Source organism: Lithobates pipiens, unplaced genomic scaffold (assembly GCF_037356315.1).
Source record: "Lithobates pipiens isolate NorthernLeopardFrog02 unplaced genomic scaffold, aLitPip1_a1.2 Scaffold_23, whole genome shotgun sequence".
Classification (NCBI taxonomy): Eukaryota; Metazoa; Chordata; class Amphibia; order Anura; family Ranidae; genus Lithobates; species Lithobates pipiens.
The window spans coordinates 69,981,581-70,001,623 of record NW_027507785.1 but is presented as its reverse complement, the minus strand read 5'-3'; the positions used below and the strand labels follow the sequence as shown (position 1 = coordinate 70,001,623).

Here is a 20,043-nt window from a genome sequence, read left to right as displayed (position 1 = left end):
CAGCAATGCGCTGATCCCTTCTCCGGTTTGGAATGTAAATGAGCTATTGAAACCGTAGCAACAAATACACAACCTCCCAATATCAAGTAATTATGGGCTCTTCAGCCACAAATTCAGATCGTTTCTCACACGAGGAGGCAAACAATGTGCAGTCTTTATTCGCAGACAATGAGCCTTTTCACTCCCCTTCTTAATTCACGCATCTGCTGAGCCAATGATGTTTACAATGATACAACGTACACTTCCAGAACACTGACAGTTGGTTGTCAGCGCCGGCATTTCTCGCCTATCTGTGGTCATTAAAGAGCCTTTAACATCTTCCTTTGCTTTTCATATTGCAAACATTAAAGGAGAACTTTGCTCAGCACTGTTTACATCTAAGGGCTCAGACAAGCATAACTATTTCTCAATGTAAAATGAAGGATCTTGCTGGCAGAAAGATCCTGCGTTTTAGATGTCTGTATGCATCTAACGTTTGTTAGACGTTTATATAACTAGAGATACAGCATACATGGACCCTACTGTTGGCAGACATGTAAATATCAACACTATTGATAGGTCTCTGCTACCCAGCGTCCTTTGGTTGCTAGGATGCATGCAGCCTCTGCCGTCCAGTGTCCTTGGTTTCTAGGAAGCAGGCAGCCCCCTCTGCCTAGTGTGCTCAGTCTCTAAGATGCAGGTGACCCTGCTTAGTATTAAAAAAGAAACTCTGTCGTAAATAAAAACGATTCTGAAGATGCTAATGACCTTGTGTATTAGGATGAGTGATGAGCGTGGTATAATCTGTACAATCATTTAAATTGATGTGTGCTAAGCCGTGTATGTACCACCCAAGATGCAAGGGATACACATGATCAGGGTGGCATTTGTACATTCTCCCCATGTATGTATGAATTTCCTTCAGGTGCATCTCTTTCCCCTTACCATCCATGGCAGCTTAAAGTGGTTGTAAACCCTTACGACACACTTTGACCTACAGGATAGCCTAGATTAAGGCTTACCTGTAGGTCCAAGAAATATCTCCTAAACCTACATGGTTTAGGAGATATTTCCCGAAAGACAGGCACCGCTGTCTACGGCGCATGCACCGTAGATAGCGGCACGCAGGCACACTGAGCGCGGCACCCGTCAACGGCAATATGCCGCACGTGGCGGCTCCCGTGCGCATGCGCGGGAGTGACGTCATTGCGGCTTCGCCGAATGACAGCGGCGGAGCAGCGAGACCCACCGAGAAGATGGATGCGGTGGACTACAGGGGACATCGGTGACTTCGCTGGCTCCTGTGTCAGGTAAGTGACACATAATGGGCTACTATGCGATGCATAGTAGTCCATTATGCTTTACCTTTGCAGGGAATGAAAGAGGAAGTAAACCCATCAGGGTTTACTTCCTCTTTAAAGCAAAAAAAGTTGCATGTTTGCATTACTCCCCACCCCTCCTTCCTCTGGCACAGCCCCTCTGGGCTGCTTATGATTATGCAGGGACAGCTTCCTGGCAGGATAGCTAAGGTGGGATAGAACCAGGATCCTAACACGCCTGAGCTCATCCCTGTTATTTACCATAAGGAGTATGGTTAGAAGGTCTCAGTAGGGAGCCGTGAGAGAACATCTTTAGTCCAACAAGCAAGGAAGTGACTAAAAAAAAAAAAAAGTTACGTGGCCCATTAATGATCCTGTTGCTCATGAAGAGTCACCAGTGGTGGGACCCTGGTCTTAAACGGCAACAAGAAGCTGTACACAGTAGCCCTGGTGGTTATGTTCCATGTACAGATTGACCATCACATGTGAACCTACCTTATCTTTTTATTAGTGGTCTTCTTGACAACACTTGAACTAATGTCTCGCTCATTTTTCTCCTTCTCATGTCTGTCCCTCTCTACTTTCTGTTCCTTTTCTGGTTTTTCTTTATCATTTTTGTCTTTCTCTGTTTTCTCCCTGTCCATCTTTTCCTTGTCCATTTTCTGACGATCTAGTCTCTCCCGGTCCAGTTTCTCTCTGTCCATCTTGTCCCGGTCTAGCTTCTCCCTATCAAGCTTCTCGCGGTCTAGCTTCTCCCGATCAAGCTTCTCGCGGTCTAGCTTCTCCCGATCAAGCTTCTCGCGGTCTAGCTTCTCCCGATCAAGCTTCTCGCGGTCCAGCTTCTCCTGATCAAGCTTCTCGCGGTCCAGCTTCTCACGGTCTAGCTTCTCCCGATCAAGCCTCTCCCGGTCCAATTTTTCTCGGTCTAGCTTGTCCCTGTCCAGTTTCTCTCGATCCAGCTTTTCCTTCTCAGGTTTCTCCTTGTCCAGCTTATCTCGCTCTGTTTTTTCCTTTTCAGGTTTTTCAACTTTTTCTTTCTTCTCTTTCTTGGGAGGTGGCGGGGTTGCATACTGTTGGGCGACTTGCTGCGCCACCAGTTGAGAGTTTATTCTGGGCTTCCTGCAAAACATAAAGTTGAAAGAAAATGGTAAATACCTTATAGAGTAATGGTTCCAACCAGTGGATTAGGATCCACCTTAAGCTGCCCCCCCCCCCCAAGTGTCAAAGTATCTGTCTGAGCAAAACCCATAATGTAAACTGGTCATGACAGAAATACATAATATGCCATAGCGGACCTCTTTTTGACAAAGATGGCTGCCCAATTTCTTTATTCCACAAAAAGCAATCCACAGCCTTACTAAACAACTGCTTAAATAAAACCAGTTACAGGGTAAGCCAACTACATGGGTCAGAACTAACCCAACACAAGATTAAAGAACCCATAATGCCTAATTACTATGTTGCTACTAAGCAGCAAGCACAACTCAGTAGTAAGCCAACACGTCTGCTCTTCTGTACATATGCAAACAACATTTAAAAGACTGCATGACTGAGATTATACACACACACTATATCTATAGATAGATATATCTATTATGTATATTAATTTGTATTTTTTTAATTTTTTTTTATTAACTAAGCCCTCCCATTTACATCTGAGTGATTTGTTGCCCGTTTCTTGAAGCTCAAGACTCATATTGTAGTTATGTTGACGTTCAAGGAACATGAGCTTTTTTTGTTTTTGCAGACAGAATTGCGCATTATAACTCCGACTTTAACAGAAGCACCTGAAAATATGCTATACAATCATATTTGCATCTAAAAAACTGGTCTCCTCCTTCAAGCAATGGAAAAAAAAAATTCAGGAATGTCCATACTAGATGTGAAAACCTTCATCTAACTGGTAAGGGCCCAAAAAGAACCTCTACGACCGTAGAGGGCCTAGGAAGAAAATGGCATAGCGGGCATTCATCAAGAGCTCCAATAGCTCTAAATTGGCCAAAACAAAAATACCTGTAGCTTGAAAATTCATGAAACCCATGAAAAACCATGCTGGATAAGAGTTTATGCTCTGATCTATTTGGTGGCCATGATTAATGTAAATAAAAACCCCAGAGTTGCGCTGTTTAACCGCCTGCCAACTGTATACAATACATATACGGCAGCAAAGCGACTCCCTTGTGCAGGATCACATACCTCTACCACTCCCGGGTCTGGGCTGCTTACATGCGCCACCAGCGACCTGCTCCCGCTGTGAATGGACACATCGGGAACCAATCAGTTGGTCCGACGGACGTCCACCAGGACCCACAGATCGTTCAGGAGACTGCCTATATAAACAAGGCACATCGCCATTCTGTGACAAGGGAAGGCTATGATCCTGTGTTTTTGCCAAGCAGGAACACGGATCTCTGCCTTCCCTCAGTACAAGCACCCCGACACAGTTGGCAAGCACTCCCTAGGAACACATTTAACTATTTGATTGCCCCTGATGGTAACCCCTTCCCTGCCAGTGTCATTCGTGCAGTGAAAGCTTATATTTTAAGCACTGATCACTGTATTAGTGTCACTGGTCCCAAAAAATTGTCACTTTGTGTCAGATTTGTCCTCCGCAATGTCACAGTCCAGTTATAAGTCGCAAACATATCAATATACGCTTATTGGGATTTTTTATCAAAACCACGTAGCAGAATACATATTGGCCTAAATTGATGAAGACATTTTATTTACCTTTTATTGGATGTGTTTTATAGCAGAAAGCAAGAAATACAGTTTATGGTTTGTTTGTTTTTTTCAAAATTGTGGGTATTTTTTTTGTTTAGAACGCAAAAAATAAAAACCAAAAGGGAGGTGATCAAATACCACCAAAGGAAAACTTATTTGTGGGGAAAAAAAAAAAAGAAGAAGGACATCAAATTTTATTTGGGTAGTGATGCACGCAGGGTGGATTTGATTTAAATCACTACTAAAAAGGCTCGATTTATACCAACTCGATTTAAATCATAATTTATAAAGAGCAATTGTCACCGGCCCCGCAGCAGCTCCTCTGACCCGCTGTTGACTCACCGACAGTCCCATTCACTTTAATGGGACAGCTGGTGATGTGGCAGTGACACAAGGTGATGGACGTGGCGGCAGCAGGTGAGTGGATGCCCGCTAACAGGCGCTGCCATGATAGATCTGAAATGACAGGTGTGCTTTAAATATAAGGACTTATTCTTGCTGGTAGTTCGAATCTTTAATATTTGCTAACAAAATTATTAGATTAATAAGCATTCAGGTTAGTAAAATAGAGGTATCAGAACCTATTCAATCATACAGTTTGTAGTGTACATAGATTTGCAAAACTATTGGATAAAGGGATATGCCTCAACTTTGTTTTATCACATGGTTACAGGGAAATTCTGTAAATGCATTATTGCTGTGCAATTGTTATCTCAGCTTGCATTCACTGAATGAGTTTATCAAAAATGTAAATATTGCAGTATGCACAGCCACATAACCAAGCTCCATTTCATGCTGAATAAGCCAAATTATTAATGCATCTTAAATAGAAATCTTTAGATGGATTTTTACTCCAAAAGAATTTTATTAAAATAAATTTGATGAAAAAACAAACAAAAAACAAATCAGATTTAAATAAATTGTTTTTGATGTTTAAAAAAAAAAAAAAAAAAATCATTGATTTTTATCCACCACCCTGATCGCACAATTGTTAAAGTAACGGAGTGCCGTATCGAGAAAAAAAAGCCTGGTCCTGAAGGGAGTAAACCTTCCGGAGGGCAAGTGGTTAAAGTATAACTGAAGGCAAATTTTCTAGTTTTAGATAGAATGGAGAGGGATTAGGACACCTGTCAGTTCATATTGCTGTTGTCTGTGTCCCCATTAGAGATAGAGATATTCACCCCATTTGTCCTGTTTACCATTATCACTGAAAGTAAAAAAAAAAAAAAAAATAAGTAATAGAGGGGAAATCTTCCAATAGGGACACCAATTCTGGTGACTGGGGGTCACTCCATCAAGTCAGCATACCAAGACATTTTGGACAATTTCATGCGCACAACTTTTGAAAGTTTGGGGATGGCCCCTTCCTGATCCAACATGACTGCCCACTAGTGCACAAAGCAAGGTTCATAAAGACATGGATGAGTGAGTTTAGGGTGCAGGAAATTGATTGGCCTGCACAGAGCCCAGACCTCAACCCTATAGAACACTTTTGGGATGAATTAGAGTGGAGACTGTGAGCCAGGCCTTCTCGACCACATCGGTGCCTGACCTCACAACAATTGCGCTTCTGGAAGAATGGTCAAACATTCCCATAGACACACTCCTAAACCTTGTGGACAGCCTTCCCAGAAGAGTTGAAGCTGTTATAGCTGCAAAGGGTGGACCAACTCAATATTGAACCCTACGAACTAAGACTGGGATGCCATTAAAATTCATGTGCATGTAAAGGCATGCTTCCCAATACTTTTGGTAATATAGTGTATACAAATATATATATATATATATATATATATATATATATATATATATATATATATATATACACATACATACATACATACATACATACATACACACACACACACACACACACACATATACACACACGAGAGAGAAACAATAGGTATTAACCAGCATCAGCAAGTACGCTCTTAAAAACGGATATCGGTACATCCCTACTATAGTAGGTTGGTCATGCTTATACCATTTTCCAGTGCGGAATAAAGGAGGTACGTGGCTCCGGCCTACGTAATTCCTGCTCAGATTTAGCACAGCAGCTTCTTAGATCCTACTTGACTTTAAGTTGATTTATGCCGTCTATTTCAACCTATACATGTTTTCTGTACCCATCACATGTGCTTTTTGTTGTGTGCCTTCTTCAGTTGGGTTTTGCCTCTATTGCGAGATTTTACCTGAAAATCTCTAAAGACTGTTGTCTTAATAACCTTAATAGAAACACTGAAACAAAAAAGCTTCAAAACAAGTGTCAAAATTGCCTGCAAACATTCACGCTCAATTTTGAACTGGGGGGGCCTAAAGGTTAAACTACCTAAAGAAATTTTTATGAGTTTTGCCACACTACAGGCTTATGCCGGCCATACACGGTTCGAATTTCGAAAGAATTTTCTTTCGAAAATCGTATCTAAGAATTTTCGTATGAATTTCGCACCATTAGTGGGCTGCAGCAACAGCCGATTTTCGTGCGGAAATAAAATTTGAGGAATCGGACATGTTGGAAATTTTTAGAAAAACGAACGATTTTCTGATCAATGATGGGAGAATCGTGCGAGAAACGTAAGAAAATGTACGGAGATAAAAGAAAATGTACGGAGAGAAAAGAAGATTCCCAGCCAAGAAAATTCTTTTCTGTAGCAACATGAGGTGAAATTGAAGGCTTGGTCGGCCGAATTTCGAAAATCAATGGTGGCATCATCGGATCACAAAAAAAACGAATTTTCTGATTTTGAAAAGAAAATTCGTTCGAAATTCGACCGTGTATGGCCTGCATTAGTCAATCAGTCACCTCTGCAGGAGGCAATACAAGTGAATCTCTTGACTCCACAAAACGCAGGTAATATACACAGCTAGATTTTTTTTTAAGGTAAATCCTTCCTAAATAAAGCGCTATTGCCAACTAACGACATGATTCAAGTATGGTGTGGCAGCCTTAAACGACAGGTTTGCTTTAACAGAATCCTGGATAGATTCTACAGAAAGTTGCACATTGTCTGCTGCGCCGTGCTGCTTTACAGCAGTGGAACAATGGAAACGCGATCCTTCAGGCAGCGAGGCGACAAAGGCAGCGCGGCTAATCTCCAATGCAGAGCACGTCGGTTTCGTGCGGCGGCGTCATGGCAGGACAGCCTTGTTCTATACAACAATAGCGTCTGTGTCCCTCTGAGGAATCACGATGATTACTTTGTCTGCGGAATGACAGCTTCACACTTATCGACTTAAGAGTGGAGAGGAAGGACTGGCAGTAAAGGCTAAAGATTCAGATAGGCAAGAAATACGGTGAAGAAAATCTGTAGGGGTAAATGTCTTGGTAGCTTTGTATTTCAGGTTTCACCACACTGGGAACATTTTAATTATTGGACAGGCTCCACAAGGCCCTGGACACTAGGAGGACAAATAACACCTCTTGCCAGACTGTCAACTGTTTGTGACCCAAGAAGGAGCTCAATGACAAGAATTGAGCCTACAACACCTCAGAGTAGGCTAGACCAATGGGTCTCAACCACTAGGCTGCTGGTCAGGCCATGAACTTCCTTCTTTTCTTGCCTTCCAGCCAGCTGTAGATCTCTTAATGTGCCACAGTGCCACCCAACCCCTCATAGTGCCCTCAGGTCCCTTGTGTGTCTAGAGCCCCTATGGTGTCCCCCAACAGTGTCCTCAAGCTTGCTGCAAAGCCTTGATTCTTCCATAGTTCTCCGAATCTGTAGCCATGTGCTCCACTTCTGAAGTGCCCTCCAGTCTCCCACACGGTTCTTGGAAAATCCCCAGTCTCCTGGAGAGAACGAATAGCCCCCTCCAGAGATCACAGCCCCAAAAAAGTTGCTACCTCTAGAAACCCAATTCCCTACAAGGCTACCAAGTCTGAGTCCCCCAACCCCACCCAGAAATCCCACCCTCCCACTGCGACACTCAGCCCCCTATCCAGAGCCTTCCAGCATTCCAATACATATTTTGTATTCACAAAATGTTATTGTGCGAGCAACAGGGAGAAACGAAGATGTCGAGCAGCACAGAACTGGTCTGAGGAAGTCCAAATCAGTAGTAGGCGCCACGACAGGGGCCAAAAAAGCCATACTGCCGACATGTAAACAGGCCTAAGCGACTCAACTATCCACAAAGGAACTGGGAGGCAGAAAATGGCAGCAGATGCTCTGGACTGATGAGTCAAAATGTAAAATATTTGGCTGTAGCAGGAGGCAGTTTGTTGGTGAAGGGCTGGAGAGGGGTAAAATAATGGGCGTCTGCGGGCAACAGTGAAGCATGGTGGAGGTCCCTTGCAAGTTTAGGACTACAGTTCTGCAAATGGAGTTGGAGATTTGGATCAATGGTGTCCTCAATGCTGAGAAATACAGGCAGATAATTATCCATCATGCCGTACCATCAGGCTTGCAATTGGCCCCAAATGTATTGGATTCTGCAGCAGAACAACGACCCTAAAAATACAGCTAATGTCATGAAGAACTATCTTAAGCGTAAAGAACAGAGTGGAAATGATGTTTTGGCCCCCACAGAGCCCTTATATCAACATCATGGGATCTGTCTGGGATTAAAGAGGAAGTAAACCCTGATGAGTTTACTTCCTCTTTTTTTCCCTGCAAAGGTAAAGCATAATGGATTACTATGCATCGCATAGTAGCCCATTATGTGTCACTTACCTGACACAGGAGCCAGCGAAGTCCAGCTGTCCCCTGTAGTCCGCCGCATCCATCTTGCTGGTGGCGTCTCGCAGCTCCGCCGCTGTCATTCGGCGAAGCCGCGATGACGTCACTCCCATGCATGCGCACGGGATTCGACAAATGCGGCAGCTCCATTTTTTGGAACTGTCGCGTTCAGTGCGCCTGCGCGCCGCTGTCTACGGCGCGTTTTCGGGCAAATATCTCCTAAACCATATAGGTTTAGGAGATATTGCTTGGACCTACAGGTAAGCCTTAATCTAGGCTTACCTGTAGGTCAAAGTGGTTTGTAAGGGTTTACAACCACTTTAAATGAAGACACAGAAGGATTTGAGGCAGCCTACATCCACTGTTCTCCAAGATGTTTGGAACAACCTACCAGCCGAGGTTCTTCAAAAACTGTGTGTAAGTGTACCCAGAAGAATTGATGCCGTTTTGAAGGCAAAGGGTGATCACACAAAATATTGAATTGATTTGGATTTCTCGTCTGTTCATTTACTTATAATTTCTATTTCATTAAATGTTTAAAAAAAAATAAAAAAATAGTAACACTTCTATTTCAAAATCACACAGCATTTTTCACACCTGCCTAAAACTTTTGAACAGTAGTGTACATTATGCCAATATCTGGTGTCATAACCCGACCAATCCAAATATGAAACAGATGTAAAGTCCTCAAGGTTGGGCAGCCCATCAAATTTCACGGTTTATGTTGGGAAATCATCCTGACCATTCAACTAGTTGCAGCACAGTGGATAGCCCTCCTGATTTTTTAGGGACAATACGTGCATGGTGTTTGTATGTTTTCAATATGATTGTATGGGTTTCCTCTGGGTGTTCCCTTTTCCTCCTACAATACAGAGAAGTGTGGGTTGGTTAATTGGCTTCTTCCCAAATTAGTCCTACTGTGTGTGCAGGTGTGTTAAGACTGTATGTTCCTTTGGGACTAATGTGAACGGTTCACTGCTCTCTGCAGAGCTCTGTGGAAAAAACAAAGTCTATAAATAAAGAAAAATGAATCCATCATTAAAGCCCAACTCCAGGGAAAGTAAAAATCTTCCCAGGCAGTGGGGCTGTCCCCGCACTGCAAGGATTAATTGCTAGCTTGGGTCTAGATGGGAAAAGCAGTTTTATCCTATGCTCCAGCAGCAGATGGTTCATCAACGTCCTTGTGTTCAACGGACACTGCATTGGCCTTGATGATGTCGGAGGACCTGCAACTGCTGGAGTGAAGGAGAAGAGGTGGAGAGGAGCTAAACTATATTGCCGAAAGTATTGGGACACCTGCCTTTATACACAAGTAAACATTAATGGCATCCCAGTCTTAGTCTGTAGGGTTCAATATTGAGTTGGCCCATCCTTTGCAGCTATAACAGCTTGAACACTTCTGGGACAGCTGTCCACAAGGTTTAGGAGATGTGTCTATGGGAATGTTTGATCATTCTTCCAGAAGCGCATTTGTGAGGTCAGACATTGATATGGACAAGAAGGCCTGGCTTGCAGACTCTGCTCCAATTCATCCCAAAGGTGTCAGGACTCTGTGCAGGCCAGTGAAGTTCCTCCACCCCAAACTGTCTCATCCATGTCTTTATGGACCTTGCTTTGTGCACTGGTGTGGAGTCCTGTTGGAACTGTTTGGGGGTGGCCCCTTCCTGTTCCCACAAAGTTGGAGCATCAAATTGTCCAAAATGTCTCGTTATGTTTGCGCCTTAAGAGTTCCAAGCCCAACCCCTGAAAAACTACCCCACACCATAATCCCCCCTCCACCAAATGATTTGGACCAGTGCACAAAGCAAGGTCCATAAAGACATGGATGAGCGAGTTTGGGGTGGAGGAACTTGACTGGCCTGCACAGAGTCCTGACCTCAACCCGATAGAACACCTTTGGGATGAATTAGAGTGGAGACTGCGAGCCAAGCCTTCTCGTCCATATCAGTGCCTGACATCATAAAATGCGCTTCTCGAAGAATGTTTAAACATTCCATACACACTCCCAAATCTTGTGGACGGCCTTCCCAGAAGAGTTGAAGCTGTTATAGCTGCAAAGGGTGGGCCAACTCAATATTGAACCCTACAGACTTAAACTGGGACGCTACAAAATTGAATGCGTGTGTAAAGGCAGGTGTCCCGATATTTTTGACAAGATAGTGTATTGTAGCAGCACCAGGGATCAGGTAGTAAAAACGTTTTTTCTTGTTCCCCTAGACCTAAATGAGCATTTAACCCTTGCAGTACGAAGCAGCCCCACTACAAGCGAGGAGTTTTACTTACTTATCTGGAGATCAGACTGAGGCATGCACAAATCAACATTTTTTTAAAATGCCAGATTTCACCAGCAGGTGGCTCTGCAGCTACAATTTGTTTTTGCAGGCCTCTACTTTAGGACAAACCAAGAAAGCAGAAGCAGCAGATCTAAAGTGGGCATTTTCCTTCAGTTTGAATGCACAGGTAAATCTACTATATTCTTGCATCTCTTGGAGACATGCCCACTGTAATTCCCAAATCTGCTCTAGACACACCTGCAGCAGTAGAGGAAAATCACTGCATTCTCCAAAAATAAGGTGGGTTCAGCAGATACCAAGATCATGCCACCCACCCCAAGAGAATAAATAAACTAGAGGGTGAAGCAACTGATCTGCTTCTACCAGATTCTAAAGGTTTTGCATGGACACTGCAGAAATAAGCATCCATCACTTTGCCATTTGAAGACTTATAAAGCAGTAGAAGTGGTTAAAAGGGGTCGTACAGCTTCATTTTTTTATTTTCTAAATGGGTTCCTTTAAGCTAGTGCATTGTTGGTTCACTTACCTTTTCCTTCGATTTTCCTTCTAAATGTTTCTTTTCTTTGAATTTCTCACTTCCTGTTTCTCCTCAGTAAACTTCACACCATCATCCGAGCGGTGTTTAGTCAGCCAGAACAGCTTACTGAGGAGGAACAGGAAGTGAGAAATTCAAAGAAAACAAAGAAAAAAAAAAACATTAGGGAAATCAAAGGAAAAAGGTAAGTGAACCAACAATGCACTAGCTTAACCACTAGGTGTCTGCGCTATAGCTGAAAGACGTCTGCAGCGCGGGCGCCAATTGCCGGAAGGACGTCCCTGGACATCCTCCTGTTTACTTACGCGATGCGTGCTCCTGCGAGCACGCATCAGGGGAATTCTGTGCTGGCCATGTCCCTTGGTCTTAATGTGCAGCCTAAAGAAAGGAGATGTTGAGAGACAGGCTCTTAGTTCAACAAGTAGCCCATAGAGGGAGCTCTTGGAAGACAGAGATTTGGACTCAATAGGCAACCTATATCCCATGTGCACCCTTTAGTGGCAGCAAGGAGAAACGTCTTCAGCATTATGTAATATGAAGTCAGGAAAACTTGCCAATCGCTTTAAATGAGGTTAAGATTTCTGTGTGACTGTTGACGGAGTCAAGAGCAGCAAGATATGCACTGAAAAACGGCATCGCCGAAAAACACATTCAAATCCTTGTCACTGGAAGAACCAAGTACTGTAACAATCTTCCTGGCACCTTTACGTGTTTATTACATTACAAGCTCTTTACATTAAGCCTAAGGTAACATTTCCCATCAGTTCATAAGAGAATGAAATATTTCACTCTACAAGTGGTCTTTCTTGTATGCGCACATCGCTCCTCGCCAATCAACGAGCAAACAAAACAGAATCCAGAAGACCAAAACTTCAACACAACAACAGGATTTGATCCGTTTTTGTAATATGCCTAAAAACAAAAACACACACACACACACACACACACACACACACACACACACACACACACACACACAGTTCAAGGAATTGAAGTGGAAAGAGGAATTAGTAAGTGAAAACCACAAATAAAAATGAGGAAAAACTGCCAAAAAACGAAGAGGGAAACGGCCGGTCATTTCACAAGCTATTTTTGAAGGTATTGGCTGATTTAATTTATGTGAAACACGGGTTGGAAAAAAGAAGTACCTTTAATCTGCTGGGTTTCAAAAGCCGAGTCATTATCCCGAGGGGATATTTAATTAATTCATCAGCCTTGGGTTTCAGGAGATTTGAGGACAGTAAAGAATGGGCTCAAATAATCTCCACATGTACTTTAAATTCTCCTAAGAGAGAACATATGTATCACTACTAGAGCCAAGAGAAATGAGCCAACCAGCAGACTACGATATTTCCCTCCTCTCCTCCCTTATTAAAGGGTGCCCACCAGCCAAATGAAGTCACGGCTGCCATGCAATGGGCTGGCGCACTTTAGGGAAGACTTCCAGTCAACTCCATCAAATTATTAAACATCTCAGATGCAGTGCTACAAGTTCATCACTGCCTACCTGGATCAGGTAAGTATTGGGACCTTCTAAATAGTAAACATGCAATGGACCCAGCCACAGAGATGACGATCAGAAGTTCATCGCTGCCTATCCTACTTACCAGGACTGGGTAATGTTTACTACTGGGGCCTCCTAAATAGTGTAGTTGTCATCTCTGTGGCTAGACCTGTTGCATGTACACTATTTAGGACGTCCCAGTATTTAACATTACCTGGTCCTCCTGGTAGGTAGGATAGGCAGTAAGGAACTTGATAATTTCTGTGGCTGGACCCATTGTATGTACAAATTCCTTACTGGCTATCCTACCTACAAAAAAAAACAGGTAACATTTAATATTGGGGGCCTCCTAAATAGACCAGGCCCCAGGGATGACGTCGGCAAGTTCTTTACTGCCTATCTTACCAACCTCAGACCAGGTAATATTTAATAATATTTAATATTGGCACCTCCCAAATAGGGTACACGCAACGGGTCCAGCCACAGAGATAACTAGAAGTTCATCACTGCCTATCCTACCTACCAGAACTAGGAAACGTTTAGGCTGCATTTACACCTGAGCGTAGCATTTTCAAGCGTTTTTACCGTGATTCGCTGTTTTTTACCGCGATTTGCCGCGATTTTGTGCAGGGCAAAAGGTCACCAATGTTAAAAGAAGAAAAACGCCCAAATCTGCTCAATTCGAGCGACAAAAAAAAAAGGGCCCGGAACTTATTTGGGCTTCAAGCGTTCGGCTTCAGGCGACATGTAGTGGAGATGTGAACCATCTCCATTGAGAATAATATAATTTTTCCCCTCTAGCGTTTTGTAGCTTCAGGCTTCAAGCTACAAAACGCTCAGGTGTGAATGGGGTCTTAAGGCCTCCCAAATAGGGTGCATGCAACAGGTCCAGCCATAAACGTGAAGACTGTCTCCATATTAAAGTAGAACTAACGAGGCAAAACTTTATTATTTTTTTTTTTTAGTTGGGGATATTCATTCTCCCTTCTGTTCACTGTTACCAATGAGAGTAAAAGAAATCCAAAATGTTTGGGTGCCCATCTTCCATTTTGAATGATCTTCCATTAGGGACAGTAGTTCTGGTGACAAATCGGGCATTTCCTCACTTTGGAGGGATTTCCTATCACTTTCCGTTTTGGATAGGTACAGGAATTCCAAAGGAAATCTCCCCAACAGGACACAGATGGGGCAAAAAAATAAAAGGATTATAACACTCACTTGCTCTAACCATAAAAAAAAATGTTTTGCCTTGTGTTCTGCCTCAACATAAAAAGCATGAGATGTGGTGGATGCAATAGTTTTCCCAAGTATTCTTTTTTTTCCCCCGCTTTAAATTTTCACCTAGTGATCTTGCCAGATACACAACTCTTGTTCTTAAAGGGTACTGGGGCCAGTATGGAACTGGGGTATTTTTTTTTACTTTAATATAACAATATATTAAGTAAAAAAAATAAAAAAAAATAAAAAACACCTCAAATTTAGTACCCCATTAATGCTTTAGGTAGCTTTATTCATAAGCAGCACAATTCACAGACTGGCATTGTGTATCGGCACCCATCACCTTCAAAAGACACAATGCTGTGAGCTATAGACTGGGTTTATAGTGTAAATGCAGACGATTGAATCTGAACAGAAAGTCAGCGCTTGAGAGGAGGGTAATTGTCATGCTGCGCCTAGCAACTCGCGGCACAAGAATCTTGTTACAATGCCCTATGCTCTTGACCCTACATTTTTAATTAGTCCTATCCCGTAGTTATAGATAAGGAGTGGAACAAAGAACATCACCACAAACCAAGCTACATCCTTGTGACATTCTTCCCGGTGCAAAGTGTGATCAACTAGCCGATGGAAAGCATGCCCGCTTGTCAACGGAAAACACAGCGCTTGTCACTTGAATCGTACATTGTCTCCACATTGTCCGCCCTGCGAGATGCACTAATGGACTTCTAAATGGGGGAGACTCTGGGGGCGAAAAAAGGCCGATTCCACTTCTGAGCCATTTCATAAGACGGAAAATGAATGCCGCACTGTACAGACGGCATCGCTAAAGATAAGCATGTGGTGCTGCGATTACCAGACCTTCAAAGCTGAACTCTGGGAATAAGCAAATATTGTCTAAATACAAGAGGAATTTGTATCAGGGTGGATTTGATTTAAATCAACTCTATTTAAATCATAAAAATTTTTAAAGAGCAACTGTCATCTGTCCTGCAGCGGCTCCTCCTCTGACCCATTCATTTTAATGGCACAACAAAGTGTCATTAAAGTGCCAGCAGGAACAACAAGGCGAGGGACGTGGCGGCAGCAGGTGAGTGGATGCCCGCTAACAGGCAGTGCCATGATAGATCTGAAATGACAGGTGCTCTTTAAATGTAAGGACTTGTTCTTGCGTTAGTTAGAATATTTAAAACAAAATGAAGGTTTCCTATTTAGAATAATAAGCTGCCAGGTTAGTAAAACAGCGATATCAGAATCAATTCGATCAGTTTGTAGTGTACATAGATTTGGCAAAACAATGGGATAAAGGAATATTCCTGAACTTTGTTTTATCTCACATCTTACTGTGCCATTGTGTGAATGCATCAATGCAGTGCGTGTTATCTCAGCTTGCATTCACTGAATGAGTTTACCAAGAATGTAAATATTGTAGAATATACAGCCTCATGCTACATAACCAAGCTTCATTTCATGCTGAATAAACTAAATTATTCTTGTATCTTAAATAGTTTTCTATTTAAGATACAAGAATAATTTAGTTTATTCAGCATGAAATGATGCTTGGTTATGTAGCATGAGACTGTATATTCTTTATAGATTATACTCCAAAAAATATATTTTTTTTTATTAAAATAAATTTGATTTAAAAAAACAGAAAAAACAAATTGATTGATATCCACCCTAAAAAGTGTATGCTTATTGAATTTTGGTGAGCTTTGTGTATTTCCTCCAGATCTGTGAAGCAATCAAGTGTGATACTGTGGTTTCCTGTAATAAAGACCCATCACTGATGCTCCCGCACTTTGTGACTGGTCTCAACTCCGCCCCCTCCTGCTTTTTGCAGGCAGTCTGTAGTGGGTGGGGTCTGCTGGGTGCCTCCCACAGCTCTGCTCTCTGCACAGGCTATGTACAGTACAGTAATGAGATCACTGCTACTTTTACAAGTTAATAGCTGTGGTTGAAAAGACATATGGTGCACACAGAACACTATCACTCTGCCTTTCATGGGCGGTGACAGCATCTCTTTAAATCAGAACTCCAGCCTAAAAGAGTAAATGAGATAGAGTTAGAGGGAGAGAGAGTGAGATATAGATCTAACACTCTCCCTCCCCCTCACTCTCTCTCTCTCTCCCCCCCCCCCCCCCCCCTCCAACTCTCTAATTTTACTCACTTTAATCCACATCAAGAAGCTTACAATCTAAGATTCTGCTCTCACATGCATATCATACTAGGACCAATTTACAGAAGATCTAATTCACCTATGAGAATGCCTTTGAAGTGTGTAAAAAAAAAACAACTGAAAATAGTGCCCACACCAAAAATCAGGGGCCCCGGTGTTAGAAGGCAGAAATGCTAACTGTGCTCCAATAAACCATTTTTCCTGCCAAAGTATTTGCAGTTCTGTTCAGCCAATGTTGCAATCCATACAACCTGACCAAACTACATCCAGACCGGATGGTGACCATTATGGTGTACTGTTCTTTCCTTGTGTCCCCTCCATAATCATTAGGCTTTTAATGATCATCATCACACTGCACAGGTCTCTGATCTGTTAGGCTTCTCCTGAAAGCTCCCCAATACTTCCCTCTCCAGCAGAGTCAAGTGACTGAACTGAAATACAACCACTAGATTTCAATATTAAAAAAATAAAAATAATATGATACAGCAAACTTGCAGACATGAAAGAATATTTTAAACATTCTAATTTCAAATGCATGCTTGTTTCCCTTAAGAAAATAAAGGCCTATTAGTTGTTCTAATATATCCAGGGATACCAAAAAAAAATGCAATTAGAACCTCTAAAAATGGTCATAGACCAGTGCACCACTGCTTTGTTTCTGAATTCTGCCGCGTATTGTAAAGAAGAGCATGTCTGTAGATCAGGACTGCAATAGACAAGGATGGCATCAGCTCCACCGCACCTGACTGAGTCCAAAGCCTTCGATTCCAGGAGTCACAATTAGAGATTTCAATGTAGCAACGCACTCATGTAATCACTGAAGAGATGGATCACCAACTGCTAGAAGCAGAAAGGCCCTGCTTATATTTAGCTAAACATACCCTCCACGCCAAGTGATTCCAGACAGCTAATTGTGGACAGCAGACAGCACACCTGGATAGATCCCCGATGTCTCCATTGTTCTCACTCCTAGTAATCCCTTACAGATATAAACATGTAGGCCTTCATTACTGGCCTGCAAATGCGACTTTTACACTTGCTCCTGACAAGGAACAAGCTTGCAGCAGGTGAAGTCATAGCCAAGTAAGTTCTGATATGCATATTCAGTCAGTGATGCAAATACTACTGAAGCCATTGCATCAGAATGACAGCCAGGCAGTAGAAACTGCCTGACAAGCTGTTAGGATTCTGCCATTTGTTTTCCAACCTGAAACTATACATGAAATATCCCCAGATAAGCATTACAAAAATTCTAAATATGACACTAATACAATAAAGTTTGCTTTAGCCACATTCCTACCAGGGCAATTTTTTAAAACATGTCAAAATCTGCATTTTTTTCTGAAAAATTATTTTAAGCTCCCAAAAATTATATTTTTTTCTGAAAGTAGAAGCCCTGGAGAGTAAAATGGCGGCAGTTGCATTTTTTTTTTGTCGCACAATATGTGTGCAACGGTTTCCCAAATGCATATTTTCAGAAGAGAAAAAAAAAATATGTGAAAGAATTTTTATGCAAAAACAAGATAAATCAATTTTTGTAAAATATAGGGAAAAAATAACTGCTCTGTTCACTGCTGCACAGCCATGTTGGAACAGGAAGGGGCCATCCCCAAACTGTTCCCACAAAGTTGGGAGCATGAAATTGTCCCAAATGCCTTGGTATGCTGACACCTTAACCTCTTGCCGACCAGTCACCGTCATACAGCAGGTCAGCGCGATACCGCGTAACGTCATAGCTATACCTCGGCTCAGGGGCTCGGGATAGCAGGCGGGCGCAAAATGTTGCAGTTACGATAAAAATCGCTGTAAAAAAATAAAAATAAAAACAAACAACAAGTCTGTAAATCTATCCCCTATTTTGCAGGCACTATAACTTTTGCGCAAAACCAATCAATATACGCTTATTGCGATTTTTTTTACCAAAATATGTAGAATACATATCAGCCTAAACTGAGAAAAAAAATGCTTTTTAAAATAAGGGGGATATATTTATTATAGCAAAAAGTACAATACACTGCGCTTTTTCTTTTTTCAAAATTGTAGATTTTTTTGTTTATAGCGCAAAAAATAAAAAATATTTGTGGGGAAAAAAGGACGTCAATTTTGTTTGGTTACGTTGCATGACCGCGCAATTGTCAGTTAAAGCGCTGCAGTGCCGAATCGCAAAAAATGGTCATTAAGCAGCCAAATCTTCCGGAGCTGAAGTAGTTAAAGAGTTCTCTTTCCTGGAACTACAGTATCTCACAAAAGTGAGTACACCCCTCACATTTTCGTAAATATTTTATTCTATCTTTTCATGTGGCAACACTGACACTTTGCTACAATGTAAATTAGTGAGTGTAAAATGTAAAGTAGTGAGTGTACAGCTTGTGTAAGTGTAAATTTGCTGTCAACTCAAAATAACAATGAATTCCCTGTGTATTGACATTCATTGCAAGTGGCAATTCAATGAATACATTGTGGTAAACTGTGTTGCAACACTGAAGAAATGACACTTTGCTGCAATGTAAAGTAGTGAGTGTACAGCTTGTATAACAGTGTAAATGTTCTGCCACCTCAAAATAACACACAGCCATTAAATGTCTAAACCACTGGCAACAAAGGCGAGTACACCCCTAAGTGAAAATGTCCAAATTGGGCCCCCACCATGTCCTAACCTCAAACCCGATAGAACACCTTTGGGATTTATTAGAGTGGAGACTGTGAGCCAGGCCTTCTCTTACAAAATCAGTGCTTAACCTCACAAATGCACTTCTGGAAGAATGGTCAAATATTCCCATAGACACACTCCTAAACCTTGTGGACGGCCTTCCCAGAAGAGTTGAAGTTTTTATAGCTGCAAAGGGTGGGCCAACTCATTATTCAACCCCACAGACTAAGACGTCATTAAAATTCATGTGCGTGTAAAAAGGCAAGTGTCCCAATACTTTTGGTAACCGTGCATTTGGATTTTCCTCCCTATTTTAAACAGAATGGGTTATTTTACAAGGTGAGGGTTTACATATGTTTTAAGCAAAGAAAAAAATACATAGATGTTCGTTTCAAGGAAAGCGCCCGTAATCGTAGTCCCTTAGCTTTATTTTTAAGCTTCCAGGTCTGTATGATGAAGTATGTGATCCATCCACTTCTAGCAAAACAAACACGCCTGTCCTTCACCTGAAGAGTCCAGTAATACTTTGAGCTTATACGGCATCCGTGTCACAGTGAAGACATGATACTTTATGGGTCCTGAACTTTGTCATTGGCATGTCAATGCCAGATCTGCAGAAATAGTACGCACAAAAATTCCATTACAGTTAATGGAAAACTCTTACTGCTCGGTGTCAGACATAAAGAATACCTATGGCTATACAATACATACAAATTCTGCAGCATGCCCAGCAGCCCAAATACCAAAGGGATCCGACATGCAAAGACCTGCTAGTATCCCTGGCACATGCTCTACCACCTCCATCATTCCACTGTTGGTCTATCAGTGCGATGGGCAGGCTCACCAATTATTAGTGGGGGGTGGGGCATGGGGGAGAGCGGGTAGAACTGGCGATAAATGTACATGGGGGGCAGCCTTAATTGCTCATTACATATGCAGGTTCCTTTTCCTGCTTTGCAGTG

At 42.1% G+C, this 20,043-nt stretch overlaps 1 protein-coding gene across 1 annotated transcript in view; it reads right to left on the bottom strand.

Moving 5' to 3' along the window:
- RYBP (RING1 and YY1 binding protein) overlaps window positions 1-20,043 on the bottom strand; it is a 118,310-nt gene that overhangs the window by 22,844 nt on the left and 75,423 nt on the right. Inside the window, exon 3 of the mRNA XM_077451832.1 lies at window positions 1,794-2,417. Within this exon, the coding sequence (XP_077307958.1) occupies window positions 1,794-2,417 (624 nt within the window). The remainder of the gene's footprint in view (window positions 1-1,793; window positions 2,418-20,043) is intronic.